The sequence below is a fragment of the Schistosoma mansoni genome (genome assembly GCF_000237925.1).
Source record: "Schistosoma mansoni, WGS project CABG00000000 data, chromosome 1 unplaced supercontig 0071, strain Puerto Rico, whole genome shotgun sequence".
NCBI classification, from domain to species: Eukaryota; Metazoa; Platyhelminthes; class Trematoda; order Strigeidida; family Schistosomatidae; genus Schistosoma; species Schistosoma mansoni.
This window is the reverse complement of record NW_017385989.1, coordinates 147657-164558: the sequence shown is the minus strand read 5'-3', so window position 1 is coordinate 164558 and position 16902 is coordinate 147657. Positions and strand designations below refer to the sequence as shown.

Sequence of the window (16902 nt, the reverse complement as noted above, 5' to 3'; positions counted from 1 at the left end):
ATAAATAATCCATAATATTCGCCGGTGTTTTTTTTTTGGATTTATTATTATTATTATTCACATTAAAAAAAAAAAGAATGTCAATTTCTCAAGAACAGTTGCAGTTAATAATACAGCAGCAGCAGCAGATGTTAGCTTCTCAACAACAACTCATGGAAGCACTTTTGGCAAAAATGTCTATTCAGCAAGATATTCCAGAACATAAAAGCATAGAGTCATATCTTAATCCAATTCCAGAATTTATTTTCGATGCAGACAGCGGTCACACTTTTGAAGCATGGTTTGGCAGAATTGAAGATATTTTTCGAGTAGAATTTGCTGCTATGGATGACACAAAGAGAGTCCGGTTGCTCTTACAGAAGCTTGGTCCTAATGAACATCAGAAGTATAAAAACCATATCCTGCCTAAACATCCACGAGAGATTAGTTTCGATGAAACTGTTAACATTTTAAATAAAATGTTCTGCGCTATTACATTTTGCTTATAATGCTTGTGAAATAAGGCTATATCGAGGCAATACGCACAGTATACACATGTGCCAATAAGAGACTGACCAGTTGCAGTCCTAAACATTAATGAGAAGATTCAAACAAACAATACTAAGTGAATTTAATGCATTTTGTTATATTAAAAAAAACGAGAACCTGATCTACATTCACCTGTTTACCCCCACACAATTCTGAATGCAGAAATTCATGGGACATTACATGTTTTCACAAAAAAATCACTTCAATTCGGCTTTTCAAGTTACTTTATTATTATGAGGTGAAATTTATTGTTTAGAAAGTTTCTAGCTGATAAAATGTGAACTCTGGTTGCTTCAGTGTCACTCAAGTTGTAGATTGTATGAAGTGACATCTATGGTAGTATGTTGAACAATTAATATAATTTGGAAAAATTCTTTACATTTTAGTTTGACACGACTTACAATTTAACAGAATAAAATACCAAGTTTAAATATCTACAACAATAATTTGATCCAATACCTCACTGCACGTTGCATTGGTATACCCCAGCGAACACACTAATCTTGTGTACAGATCCAAAAGTAAAACAGGTGAGATTTGACGGGATTCTGTTGTCTTATTGTGTTCTATTGAAGGGAGTACAGCGTAAGCCTCATCCAGAGTTCGTAATAAACTGTCTTTGTCACCAATATCAGCGTAAGCGGACAAAAGGCCTTCATAGGCAAACTTCGATGGCCACAAACCCATTTGAGATAGTATTTCCTGCGTAGAAGAAACTTCCTCAGGTAATCTGAAAGGTTGTTTTGAAGTTTAAAGAACACAAATTAACTTAAAATAAAACCAAGGTATTTCAAACAATTCTATTTAGTGTTCAGAACTGTTATATCCTAGTGAAGATTAAATTACGCGTAAATTCTGAATTCTATTAATGGATCAATATATATATATGCTCAGTAACTAGATTATGAATATCTATATTCATCTTATTATAAGCTTCATTCTGACCTATGAATTATTATTATACGATTTACTGTCCCCAAATTATGTTCGGTTTATTAATTACCGTCTCCCACATTCACAGCCACATTTGGCTTGATCTTGTACAAATATTATTTTCTATTTTACGATGTGATGCGGTCTGTCTGTCTGGTGTATAAACAGAGTATGCTTGAAATAAATGATTCGCATAACAGAAGCTGTCATTGGTGTTCTGGACTCAACTGGAAGGGCTAGGCGGATAAAGGATAAATACGGACGCTAGGCTGTTTATACCGGTTGAACGACATTGGTTTGACACACTGCTAAGATTGAATAAGTCGTATTTCGACTGGTGAATAAATCACGTGTTGAAAGCCGGGCATAAAATCACAACGAGAACAAGTAAATATTACTAAAACTTGATAAAAAATATATTTGAATGGTGATTATAACTAATATCTTAGGCAGGAGTGGCTTGAGGTTGGAAGCTTTAGCATGGAGGTGGAAATAATCATGTGGATAAAATGTAAACGACTTAAAATTAAGATGGTATGTTTGTGGACCGACATAACACTTCACTTGAGGCACGATGGATTGTACCAATCTAGAGGTAAGATCGACTAGTAGAACTGTGATGTGTGCTACGGATGTAGACAGATATAAGTAGTATGCATCATCAATAGAAAGTGAAATGTCTGATGGCAAAAGGATAAGAAGATTGAAGGGAAAAAAGTCATTAGTGTGGAAACGAAAGAACAATGAAGTATGCCCCCAAATGCCCTGGTACGGTCGAGAGTGGAGAGAGTTAGCTCTCCTTCTCGAAATGCTCTCACATGGCCACGCGTATACAGCCTCTACCAGGGAAGTCCTACTATTTGTCTTCTCACGGTAGGGGTGTTGTTTACGAAATTTAGATGACAAAAAGCGAATGTCTAGCGCTTTAACCGGGTCGGTGGACACGGAAAATCCACCCAGGGAAGTTGGAAGACCTTGATTCCAGACCAACGGTACACATGGGCTCCAGTATCCTGAGGGAACAAATGGCGTATGAATCAATCGTTGGTCACCGGCTACCATGGGACTGCATCTCCTTACGATGCTCCACTGCCTTGTGGATTAGGCCTTTAGGTCAAAGGCTCGGGGTTAAGCCCCCTAAGAAAATCACCTGCTTCAATGTGGGCACCTTGGCAGTATCACAGCCCTTACACAAATCAAATGAGGTTTGTGTGGCGCATATATATATGGTGCCCCTTTGTACCAATATTTGTGTTTAAATAAATAAATAATGAGACGATCGATTGACATTTTTCAGGAAAAACAGTTAAGTGTGAGGCAATCAATTGACATTTTCAAAATGAATTGACTGTATGGTTCTCAGATTTTACCAAAAGAATCTGTAATTTTGTATTCAAATACATGCGGTTGTCCCCACTTGTGTTCTCGTTCACTATAGAACTTCCGTCGAAAGACCAGCTGATGGTGCGACTGAATTATATATATATATATATATATATACTGTTGGGAGTGAAGACAATAACATAGTTTTATCTTTGGTAGAATAAACATACAAAATCAAATATATAAAGACACTATACGACTAGATCCATATGATTATGGGTCTAGCCTATCAGACTTCTCACCACTACAGAAGGATGAAATTAGTGGGAAAACAAAGAACTTTAAGTACAGTAAACATAGTAATAATAAAACTTAATGAACTTGTGTGTTCGCTATGCACAAACATGTTAATATATTTCAGAACAGTATTATGAATGGATGTGAGCAGGGATTTGAAAAAAAGGTCAGATATTTTTAGATAGGAAAGGTCTAAGAGCTGGATGTGCGAAGACGCTGATAAAATATAGTTTTCTGGTAGCACTGAGCAACAATGCCAGGATGTTTGGGATGCGTTTCTCCTCCTCTAAATACAAGTTCTTGCTTCAGGACTGGCCTGAGTCAACACCTGAACTAAGGATAGGGAGCGAAGTAGTCGAACGCGTGGACAACTTCACTTATCTTGGAAGTCTGATCAGTCCTAATGGGTTGGTGTCTGACGAGATCTCCGCACCGGTTCAGAAAGCTCGTTCGGCTTTTGCCAACTTACGTCACCTATGGCGAAGATGAAATATCCGTCTATCAATAAAAGGACAAGTATACTGCGTAGTAGTTCGCTCTCTTGTACTTTGCGGCTGCGAAACGTGGCCATTAGGAGTAGGAGATAATCGTGAGCTACTAGTATCTGATGACAAATGTCTTAGAAATATTGCTCACATCTACTGGGATCACCGGGTAAGTAATAGTGAGATCAGACACAGGATATTAGGAGATGATGGTAAATCAGTTGATGAGGTTGTAAATCTTCATCGACTGAACTGGTTTGGCCACGTGTTACGTATGCCTGATTGCCGATTACCACGCGCTTCATATCTTTCTTTCTGCCTTTACTATATCCTCAGATACAATCTGTCTTTTATATATTACTATCATTGAAGTAACTACTATGAATTTTGTGTTCATCATGTTGATGCAGGTCAGTCCTGGAGTAACAACTTGCATTTAGAGAAGGAGAAATGCATCCCAAACACCCTTGCATTGTTATCCAATCCTACCAAAAGACTTCATTTTACCAGCGTTTCCACCAAACAGGACTATGTCATCTGCGTTTTCTACGTCGATAAGTGGACCTCCTGAAAGATCAATGCCCGAAAACCCAGTCGACGAGAACGTTATTTCCAGCAGTAGGTCTATGATGAAGTTGAACAAAAATGGAGATAATGGACAACCTTCACGGACACCACTTGAGGTTTCAAAATCAGATGACAGTTCGCCATAAGCTCTGACTCAACTGGTAGTGTTCAGTAAAGAGCCTTCACAAAGTTTATCTACCTATGAGGTACACCTTTCGATGACAGACACTGACATAGAGCCTCTTCGTATAGAGTCAAATGCTGCTTTCAAGTCAAGAAAAACCATCATTGTCGGATGTCAATAAGCATGCATGCGGTTGGTGCATCCAAGACCAGGTTTGAAGCCAGCCTGATTTTCTCATGTTTGCAGTTCACGAGTCTTTGTTTAGGGTCAGATAATTATTAAGGCTAGTATTTTAGATGCTATACTAGTCAAACTAATATCTTTATGGTTATCACAGGATGATTTCGGTCCCTTCTTGTATGTTGGGACGACCAATGATTGTGACCAGTCACATGGGATTACGTTCAACTCCCAAATTTTAGCTAAAACATCGGTCGAACTTATCGCTAAAACTGGACCACCACATTTGAAGACCTGTGGAGCTAATCCATCTGTTCTTACTCGTTTCAGATTAGCTATAGCTTTTTGAACTTCAACTAGAGTTGGTAGGCCTACTTCAATGTTCCATTCAGGCTGTTTGGAAATAGCTACATAAACGACCGAACTTTTAATACCTCCCTCTGATGAATCTGAAAAATTGTTCACCACTTCTATGGCAGAGACCAAACCAGCCACCACCCCACCCACAATGAAGAACTTGAAACACGCTAGGGGTGGGTGAACCACAATTTACAAAAATTACTTCAATTCGTCACGATGTAAGCCAACTTGTAACCCTCAAAGGAAAAAGGGTGTTAGGAAAAGAACACATTGCACCAAGAGTTGGAGCGAATGACCACGCCTGAGTCCTGAGTGCATATTTTAGAAATACAGACCTCAACCGCGCGGGATTTCAGGGTTACAGACGATGTTTAATGTCGAATTACAACTTATGAGAAGCGAATCAATATCAATTAGACTGGACTTCTGTTATTAAACTATTCAGTGTGAACACAGTAGAACTTGAATACATTTTTATGATCTTTTTGTTATTAAATATTCAGTTTAGATATCCTAATCAATTTTTATTGACTAAAAATCGATACACTGTAGTTGGGCTATGTAAAGTTAGAAACTGTTCTCCAGTTAGTGTGGCACGAAAACGTGCAGGATAGAAGTTTCGTTAATAATATTGATGTGAAACTAAACAATTATTAGCACAGTGCACAAAACATACTACATGGCTAAGTAAGTCTATTTGATATGAGGTTTAGGTACCAAAAGCTTCAACACTTAGTTCGGAAAGCGGTTTCAGGAGACCAGAAATAACATCTTGTGGGCTCGGATAGTCAGTATTGTGAGGTGCATGGTGATAAAGCCACGAGGAAGTATTGATAATGGAACAATATCAAGTGACGAAGAGATTAGAGTGAACATGAACTCCAGCGCTGTTTGAGACGAGAAGACAGATGCTACTCTACGATTACCCACGCCATGGATCGATGGCTCTTCGTGAGGTACCTGAACAAGAAACCAGATTATTGGATGTTGTTGTGATCTGAGAGCGTAACTTCAGACACTAAAGAACTCTTTAAGGTCAGTCACAAACAGCCTCTCTGAACTTGCGCGTTAGTCCCGTAATTAAAAAGGCTGGTTTGTTTAGGAGCTCTTCAGACCGTTATAACTACGTGTTCCACTGTTTTGATGGAGTTTTGTTCTCTGAGCTGGATGGTTTGGTCGTGGGGCTTTCATCGTTCTTCTGAACGACAACCAACCATATACAATGTAAAACCTGTCACATGCACGTCAGTTTGGGTTGTTACATCATGTCACCGTAGAGGTATTGGATTACTCAAGCAAATTTCGGAGTAACGAAATCAACGACGGTGTTAGATGTAGAGATTAGATATGTAATGGTAAGAGGTTTTGGGACTCGAGATACAAGGGGTGAGAAAGAATACCAAAAAGTAAACAAGCGACGAAATTAGAGCAGAAAACACTATCTACATCATCTAGTGCTAATCATAATCAAATACCGTCTAAACAGTGAACACTCACCCAGCTTTCACGTAACCGTGTAGAATCTGAGAAAAGATGTAACGAGTGGGCTTGAATCCAGCATTTCGGAGCATACGCAAGTAAAAGCTGAAATTAAAGTTATGTATCGACATGGTACTTTGTTTGATTCATATCTCCGACAGCACAACTTTGATGAATAAAGGAGGCATATGTCCACTAAGCGACATTACTTGATAAACTGAACCTACGGCGTTAGGGGTTAATCCAGCATCATTCATATCTTTTATGACTTTTTCTGGGTCAACACGGAGTCCTAATTTGACTCTCATATTTAAATATCTTTCGACTAAGTCCATATCCCCAGCTGCTTTACCATGAATAAAACGAGTACTGTACCTTTAAGAATCCGAGCCCAAAAACCTTTTGAAGCCTGCTCATTTTCTTCGCAGCTGTACAAAGCACCTTTAATCCTTTGTTTACGCAGAAATTTATCTATATCAGTCAAGCCAGTATTATCGGAAAAACGAAGAGCCAAATTTGGTTCGTAAGTTCTTTTCTTTGCGCTTTCAACGGTTGAAATACATCTGGCACTTGAACACGAAACAGATTTAGTAGCACTCAAATGTCTTAAAATGACATTTTTACTAAACAACCGACGGACCGCTAACATAGTAAACATCCAGGTCATGGCGAGGGAGCGCTATATTTTGAAGCGAGAGCGTCTAAAACCAGTTTTTTTCCAAATTCAAACTATAGAATGCAAAACTCAAACTTTGAAATGAAAAATAAGATAATCGCATGTTATTAGTTACCCATACAAGCGTCAGCAGATGAAGTTTCAATCAACCGTACGCGCGCGTTTCAAAAAGGGCAGTGACTTTCATACTTGTTGTGATTATCGTTGCTTTTGTGTATTTGCTGTATCAAAAGCATTCTTGGTCTACTTTAACTTAAATTAATCTAGTTAAGGTTTGAAATTTTATTGAAAACTTTGTCTCTTGGTTCCTTCTTTTGCATATACTCTGACGCTTGTGCTATTATTGTGATCATATTGTTTTTTAAACCTAATCTGATTACAATGGTTGGTAGTTCATTCAAATGTGGACAGCCGAACTGTTTATTCCCCGTAGATGAAGGGATGCAGTGCGATGAATGCAAAAAATGGTACCACAAGATGTGTACCCGTCTCAGTCCAGCTGCATACAAAAGATGTTCTAAGCCTAACTCGCACTGGCTTTGTATGTTCTGCTGTACTAACAAGACGACATTAATTCAAGAGGCTATGAGCCTATTGGCTCTAGCCTGTAAAAAGAAAGATAGTGGGTGCGCTAGTAACGCAAGCACTGACAGTGAAGACTGTGTCAGTGTTGTAAGTGCTGTTACAAAACGCGCTGAACAACCTACTCTAATTAATGACGAAGTGAAACTTCCGTTACAACCAACGAGGAGTAAATCACCACATGGTATTGACATGAGTAATCATGTATCTTTAGTAGAAATTGAGGACCCGGATAAAACCGTCACCGTCCCCAATAGTCCCAATGCAGCTGTCCTGAATGACCAAAAATGGACCGCAGTAAAGAGGAAAAGGAAAGGAAAAAAAGCTAATGATAAAGCACACTTGGTTGACAAGCCATTGAGGAACTCACAGTCTGAGTCACTCAATGCATTATCGCACTCTGATAGAACGGCAGATCATCATCCTAGTGCGACTGAGAGGAATTTAATATCATCGAATATTATTGTGAGTAAATTGCCAGAGTCTAACGATCCAGATCCTAAGGTTAGACACACCCATGACTTAGAGAGGCTCGGAGAATATATCCGTAGCATATTACCAGATAACACTAAAGGTGTTCAGGTCAAAAAATTAGTTAGATTAGGTAAAAGAGCCGATGACAGTGTTCTACCCCGACCGTGTAGACTCCTTAAGGTAATCTTAGGGTCGGAGAAACAACGTAATCTTCTGTTAAGTAACGCTCGAAGTCACGACAACTCTGACATTCGAATGCGACCGGATGTATCTCTTGAAGATAGAATAAAAAGGAAGACGGCACTAGCTGAACTAGAAACCCGTCGACAAAACGGTGAAGAAAATCTCCGATTGGTGGGTTTTCGAATAGTCAGGTCTTGGAAGCGAATGCTACCAAGGCCTGTGTGGATAGGTCGTTCCCCCTAGGAGTTTTATATGCCAATGCCCGTAGTCTAAAACATAAATTCTACGAGCTAGGAACACTGGTGGACAAATTAAGGCCACTCATTGTAGCTGTGACGGAAACTTGGTTAGTCCATGACTTCGATATCACCCCAGAATTATCCGGATATCATTGTTTAAGAAGTGATAGACATAGATGCAGGAAAGGAGGTGGCGTCCTTCTATACATAGCCAATAGTATAAATATCCGCTCCTCCGTTTGCGAATCCCATGATAGTGGAACTAGTGAAGTCATTATCTGTGAACTCGCTGTCGGATGTTGTACATTTGCAGTCAGTGTCATCTATCGCAGCCCAATCTGCTTAGCTGATGACTTTATTTTAGAGCACATTCGGCTATGGAGTGCAAATAACAGATGCTTGATATTAGGAGACTTTAATGCACCTGACATTAGTTGGACTGAGATGACCACGAAATGCTCTATAAACTCATTTGATAGCAGGCTCTTGGAAACAGTAATGGAACATGCATTAGTACAACATGTATCCAAACCTACACGTTTTGGTGTAAACCAAGGTTCTTCTCTGTTGGACTTGGTAATTACCCATGAGACTGAGGATATTGCCAACCTAAATGTTCTACCCCCGTTAGTAAATAGCGATCACGCTGTTTTATCATTCACGTTTAGAGCTAGCGATATGATATACGATCAGATTAAGCCTCACCCAAACATATGGAGAGCTAACATACCAGCCATTCAGGATTGTGCTACTAAGATAGATTGGTCAGTAGATACTAGCTCATCAGTTGAAGAGGCGTGGACTGTGTTTAAAGGCAAGTTTAGTGCAGTAACGTCCCCGTTCATACCATACTTGGTGCCACGTAGACCGAACAATAGTCCACCGTGGATAAATAAAGAAGTTAAGAAACTCCTTAGGTGTAGAAAAAAACACTGGAACATGTTCATCTCTACTGGCTTAGAACAGTACAGATCTAGTTATCGTAAGATTAGAAATAATTGTAAAGCGTTAATTAGTAGAACTAGACGGTCATACGAAAAACAATTGGTTAGGGATTGCAAACATAGTCCAAAACGGTTATTCTCGTATATAAAGAGGCGAACTCAGAGAAGTGATGGAATACCATCACTTTTGATACAAGAAAATCCGTTAAGTTTGGCAAGAAATGATACCGAAAAAGCTTCCGCTTTTTCGGAATATTTCAGTAAAGTTTTTTCTTCCAATAATGAGGAACGATCACCTATTCATGGTGATTGTGGCGACTTGTTGATGGACCCTGTAGTTATTAAGAAAGAAACTGTTTTAAGCCTACTCCAGCATCTCAAACCTGATAAGTCTAGTGGTCCTGATGATATTCATCCTCGGATTATGAAAGCCCTCTCAGATGTTATTGCTGAACCCTTAGCGATGCTGTTCGATATGTCCCTACGGCAGTCCAGATTGCCCAGAGACTGGAAGGACGCAATAATCAGTCCGGTGTATAAGACTGGGGGTAGGGATTTAGTTAGTAACTATCGACCCGTCAGCTTAACTAGTGCAGTTGTAAAACTAATGGAAAAAATTATTCGGATGGCTGTTATAAACTACGTGGAAAGACATGATCTTTTGTCAAAGGAACAACATGGTTTTCGAAAAGGTCTATCATGTTTGACAAATCTTCTCATTGCAAGAGAAGATTGGGCTGAGGCAAAAGATCGCAATATTCCTGTAGATGTCATTTTCATAGATCTAAGTAAAGCCTTTGATAAGGTTTCCCATTCTGGTCTTAAATTGAAACTAGAAAGTTTTGGAATCCATTATGCAGTCATAGACTGGATAAGTGACTTTCTTCATGAAAGGAGACAAAGGGTAAGAGTAAATGGGGCTCTCTCATCGTGGGAACCAGTAAAAAGTGGCGTCCCCCAAGGCACGATTTTAGGTCCTCTTCTCTTTTTACTTTATATAAATGAATTACCAGCTATAGCTAAGTCATCCGTCCTACTATCCGCCGATGACATTAAGATTTGGAGACCCATATATAGTATGTCAGACAGAATAGTTTTACAGGAAGATCTTAACTCACTAGTTGCATGGATGAATGGGTGGTCACTAGAAGTAAACCCTAATAAAAGTGTTGTGATGCAATTAAATAACTATGATGATTCGTATCACTACACATTATGTGGACTAGTGTTGCCCAAAGTAAGAAACTATAAAGATTTAGGAGTCATACTAAGTAATGATCTCAAAACAACCAGTCACTGTAAGGCTGCTGCTGCAAAAGGCTATAGGGCATTATGGTCTATTCGTAGATCTTTCCGGTATCTGGATGGGGAAATGTTTAGATTATTATACCCAACTTTCGTACGGCCACATTTGGAATATGGGATTCAAGCAGCGAGTCCTTGTTTCAAATATGAGGCGGATATGTTGGAACGAGTCCAACGCCGCGGGACAAAAATGGTAAAAGGCTTATCTAGCCTATCTTATGAAGACAGACTGAGACACCTCAACTTATTTCCGTTATCTTACCGGCGAATACGGGGTGATCTAATATTGGCATATCGAATCCTGAACGATGACCTTGGTACTAACATGTCCTATCTTTTCCTCCCGTCTAGGGCTGAGCATTTGAGAGGACATTCAAAGAAAGTCCAAAAACCGAGATCAAATCGTCTACGTCTGGAGTTTCGTTTCTCGCACCGAGTAGTGAATTACTGGAATTCTCTACCAGAACACGTAATATCAGCACCTTCTGTTGATATATTCAAGACGAGATTGGACCTCCACAGTGTAACAAACTGCAAGGATTAAAATAGGTCACTAGACCTTCTATCCTTATTACTGAAGACTGAAGACTGAAGACTGAAGATGTTGAGATAGTGGATTCCGTAGTTGATGATTCGATGGAAAAGTCGATATTCATCCGACAAGTAACGTTCGGGAGTTTTGAAATTTCCTGGGGTGTCTTAATAAATTCCGTATTTTGAAAGACAAAAAAGTGAGGACATATCAGATGCAAATTTATTATTAAGTTATTTAAACCTGTGGCCAAGTCACCTCCGGTCTTTCTATGTGACAGTGGAAGTAAGTCTGGTTTAGCTAGTCGATCGTCACATAGAAGCTTTGCTACTCCGGGAATCAGATAAGTCGCTGTCCTTTAAACCCCTTCCGACATCTCGTTGTCTCCGTCTAGGTAGAGGTTAACTGCTTGTATGCAGTACTCGAGTTTAGAACGAACGAATACTGTATTTAGTCAAAATGTTTTAGCATCGACGAGGCTAAAGACCTTACGTATTGATCACAGGAAAATAAAACCTTTGGGGGTTACCACGCGGTAGTGTGCAGTAGTTTTTAAGTCTTGACTAATGATGACTCCCAAGTCATTGTGTGTCTGAACAACAGGCAGTTCACTGTTATTCTCCATACCTTCCAAAATTATGGAATCCCTAATATACGACGGTTATAGTGACATTTATATCTAGTGATTTTTCGTAACAACAGATTAAAGATCACATATTTTTCCTAGTTGTAACACTTTTTATGTAACCACACTTATATTCGATATCTATTGTTTTTCTGTGTCAATGGTAAAGAAACGAATACTTTTGTTTGGTTATATATAACACGACTTCACTACCGCGATTCTTAAAATAAAAACGTTGTATCTGCCGTCTATTCTTCTGCTTTAATGGCCACGGCCTTTGATTGAAGATTATAATGGTATTATAACATCCTTTTAGGCCGTTCCACACTACGTTGGAGATTTGGCCCGGATCATTACTGAATAATACTACAGGATCTAATCTTCTTCATTTTGCTGTTGGTGCCATCACGTGCAGAGGAACCTTTGTTAACCAAGTGAACTTATTTGTGGTTGTTATCTCAGAAAGCAGCTTACAAGTAACATTCATTTCATAACACTGTTACCATTTTGTTGCTCAATATACCTTTCTATAATTTAACTGTAATTCGTTACCTTTTGCGTTAATCATAGACACACGCTTAGGTTTGTAGTGTTAATTCTTTTGGTATATTGTTGGTAACTTTGCGTATTGTTATATTTTAACTAAGCTCTTTCGCTGAGGTCCACCACAAATCTGGTGAGCCCGACGTGGTTTTGAGTTCACTTACAAACATTACGGCGCTAATTTTTCTCTTGGTAGTGATTATTTTTTGTATACTTGTAATGTTTTCATCCGAATCTGAAGGCATTAGCCAGGATAACGACCGAACAGAGTTACATGCTCTAAACGTTATAAATGTGCCTCCATTCAGTAGAATAAACCCACGTATATGGTTTGCACAGGTGGAAGTGCAGTTTCAGCGTCGTAATATTCGTTCACAGGAATCGAAATACTCTTTTGTGCTTGGAATTCTACCGACTGAGGTAGCATCTGAGGTATCAGACCTCATAGATAATGTCCCTATATCAAATGCCTATGATCAGTTGAAACAGGCCATTATTCAACGTACCTCACTTTCGGATGAAAAGAAGCTACAACAATTACTGCATGAGTGCGAGCTAGGTGACAAGTCACCCTCTCAATTATTACGCCACATGAGTCAGTTGGCTGGACCTTTTAAGGTTGGTGATATTTCTCTAAGAGAAATTTGGCTGCAACGTTTACCAACAGTAGTCCGGCAAATTCTTTGCGCTTCTAACCAACCTTTAGTCTTCAGTCTTCAGTAATAAGGATAGTAGGTTGATGAACCTGTGTTAATCCTGACAGATTTCCTTCCAGTGAAGGTCCAGCTTCTTTTTGAAAATGTTCACTGATGGTGCTGATACCACTTGTTCTGGTGAAGCGTTCCAGTCATTGACCACTCGATGAGAAAAACGGGACCCCACCTTTAGTTTATTAGATCGCGGTTTCAGAACCTTCTTGCTATGACCCCGGAGATTATTAGTGCTGGAGGGAGCAAAAAGATAAGACATATTAACGCCCAGATCATAATTAAAGATACGAAATGCCAGTATAAGGTCACCTCGCGTCCTACGATAAGATAAGGGGAAAAGGTTTAGACGTTTTAAACGCTCATCGTAAGGGAGTTTAAAAAGACCCTTTACTAATTTTGTCCCTACACGCTGGACACGCTCAAGCGATTTAGTATCCTTTATCAGACAAGGGCTAGCTGCTTGGATACAGTATTCTAAGTGTGGCCTTACATAAGTGGGATATAAAATTCGAAACATATCCTCGTAGAAGCATTTAAATGCTCTGCGAAGCGACCATAGCGCGCGATAGCCTTTGGAAGCAACCGCATTGCAGTGCGTAGTAGTTTTTAAGTCGTGACTTATAATTACTCCTAAGTCTTTGTGCTCTTGAACGCGTGGCAGAGATGTACCATCAATGGTAAAGTGGTAACTAATATCGTGTCCGATGTGCATGAACACGCTCTTCCTGGAATTAACTTCCAAGCCCCAATCATGAGCCCACCTAACTAATTCGTCCAAATCTGCTTGCAGATAACAACGATCAGTCTCATTTCTTATTGTTCTCCAGATTTTAACATCATCCGCAAACAATAACGTCGACGACTTAAGTAATAAAGGTAGTTCATTAATATACAGAAGGAAAAGTAAAGGGCCCAAGATGGTGCCTTGGGGTACACCACTTTTGACCGGTTTCCATTCGGATAGCGTTCCATTGACCCTCACTCTCTGTCTGCGGTCACATAAGAAGCTTCCTATCCATTCCTGTATAGCACCTGTTATTCCAAAGCTCGAGAGCTTTTGCATAAGACCTAAGTGTGAAACCTTGTCAAACGCTTTGCTAAAATCTATGAATATCACGTCGACATACAGGCCGTTGTCTAGTGCAGCTGTCCAATCCTCTCTCGCAATGAGTAAGTTAGTCAAGCATGAATGCTTGTTACGAAACTCATGTTGCTCGGGATTTAACAGATTGTACGAATCTATGTGACTCAGTAGCTTAGCCCGAATTAATTTCTCAAGTAACTTAACTACTAGGCTGGTCAGGCTAACAGGCCGGTAGTTAGATACTATCCGTCTCTGACCATCCTTAAATATAGGACTAACTATGGCGTCTTTCCAATCCCTAGGTAGTTGAGCCTGTGAAAGGGACATGTTGAAGAGCATCGTGAGCGGTCTTGAGATAATGTCCGCAAGCGATGACAGCAAACGTGGGTGTAACCCATCAGGGCCCGGTATCTTACAAGGTTTTAGGTTAGTTATCAAAGGAAGAACAATATCCTCTGTCACGTGTAAAGGTCCTATGGCTGGTATCTCATTGTCAACGGGACAAGTAGTTGTAACACTACACGTAGAGTAGACTTCACTGAAATAGTTAGCAAATGTCTCCGCTTTCGCTAGATCAGATTCAGCCAATAAAGCTGAATTTTTGCTTAACAGTAACGAGGGGATACCATCACTACGTTTCGTCCGCCTCTTAACGTACGAAAACAGTCGCCTCGGACAGGTACGGCTATCGTATGCCAACTGTCGTTCGTAAGCCGTGCGGGATTTAGCTATGGTCTTTTTACATATATTCCGGATTTTTATATTCGCACTTAAATGATGCCTGACCTGTTGACAAGAATAAGTCCCAGAAGTGTTTCCTACGCTTCAACAGCTTCCGGGTTTCCTTATTAATCCATGGAGGGCAATATGATAGCTTACGTGCTGACCATGGGATAAACGGTTGAGTTACGGATTCGAACGTAGACTTAAACCTATTCCATGCATCATCAATCGATCCATCAGCATCGACCGACCAGTCGATCGAGATAGCATAGTCCCTGACTGCCGGAATATTAGCTCTCCATATATTAGGACGGGGTGGAGCAGATGCAAATTCTATACCATGTATCCGGAACTTAAAGGAAAGTACGACATGGTCACTATTCACCAGTGGGGGAAGGTGTTGAATGTCGACGACATCTTCACAGTGGTGTGTGAGGACAAGGTCTAGCAATGACGGATCATGTTCCAAGTCAAAGTGTCGGTTTTACGATGCATTGTACAAGTGCACATTGAATAATTAATGATAGAAGGACTCTATCGAAACCCCCACCTGGAGCTGTGAGCTCTATCCAGTTTATATGGGGTGCGTTGAAGTCTCCAACGATGAGACAACATTCTGCTTTACTCCGAGAACAGACGTGTTTTAGGATAAAGTCGTCAGCGAGACAACACGGACTACGATATATTCCTCCTATCGTCACTAACCCGTTTCTAGACCTAATTGTACAACATACTACCTCACACGTACCACTTACATGCGCCTCCGATATGATCGAGTTTATGCGGAAGTGGTCCCTAATATATAATATTATGCCTCCTCCCTTGCGACTTCTAACTCTATCACTTCTGACACAGATGTAGCCTGAAATGACTGGAGAACAGTCTATATCTACAGTGAGCCAAGTTTCGGTGATAACAATTATATCCGGATTTAAGTCGTCTACCATCAAACTTAGTTCAGACATCTTATTCCGAAGACTACAGGCATTCGTGTAACACACATTTACGGTGTTTTTGGAGACATACGTTCTACCCACACAGGTCTCGGAAGCATTGGCTTCCAAGACCTGACTACCTGAAAACCCTTAATCGTAAGGTTCGCTTCACCGTTTAGCTTTCGAGTTTTTAACTCTGTTAGGGCATTCTTCCACTTGATCCGATCCTCAAGTGGCCAGTCAGGTCGAATACGAATGTTTGGGTCACGAGTTTTGCGTGCGTTATTTAGTACTACGTCCCTTTCTTCAAAATTACCGAGTACTAATTTAAGGATCCTTCTCTGTTGGGTTTTGCCTCCAACATATTTACCGAGTCTGATGACTTTCGAGATATGTACCCCTGGGACCTCATCGGGCAGTATATTTCTGATGAGAGATCCCACTAACTGCAGGTCGTGGGCATGTCTCTTAGCGGGATCGGTGTCTTTCGATTCTTCCAAGTTCCAGATGATTACACTAGGCACCTGTTTAACTTCCTTAAAAGTCGTGTTCACGGCCTTCGACCGTGATGTCAGATCCTGCCGGTTAGCTACCGGCTTCTTACTGTTAGCTTTCTTTATAACAGCGTCATGTGGGTCGAGCGAGTGACTCACAACAACATTTGGTGAAGTTAAACTGTTCCCATCCACAACAGTTTTAAATATTTTCTTACATTTGGACTTGAGCGGAGTTGCCTGATGCTCAGGACGTGAGTCCAACGATGACTTACCGACTATACGCGCGCTTTCTTTGGGTATTTTTCCGTCTCTTTTACGTTTCCGCGTAATCCATTTCCCACTAGTCTCAGCATCCAGATTGGAACTACTCTGGACGATAGTGGTTCTAGCCGGGTCCTCAGTCGCTGCTAAAGCAACTGGTCCCTCAATACTTAATGGCATGGCTTTCATTGGTTGTATCGGAGTAAAAATTTTTGCTTCATGTTGCAAAATTGGGTGTCTGGTACCTGCCATGGCAGCATTTACGACACTGATACAATCTTCGTTATCAGTATCCATGTTGCCGGCACGGCCT

At 40.2% G+C, this 16902-nt stretch overlaps 1 protein-coding gene across 2 annotated transcripts in view; it reads right to left on the bottom strand.

The window, feature by feature from the left end:
• The window catches only part of Smp_154610.1 (hypothetical protein), a gene marked incomplete at its 5' end in the record, with an annotated part of 44112 nt that extends 37744 nt beyond the window's left edge, over positions 1-6368 (bottom strand). For both annotated transcript variants that reach the window (XM_018791799.1, XM_018791800.1), the window contains 2 exons: positions 988-1258; positions 6295-6368. In XM_018791799.1, the coding sequence (XP_018645026.1) occupies positions 988-1258; positions 6295-6368 (345 nt within the window). The remainder of the gene's footprint in view (positions 1-987; positions 1259-6294) is intronic.
• Positions 6369-16902: the final 10534 nt, after the last annotated feature.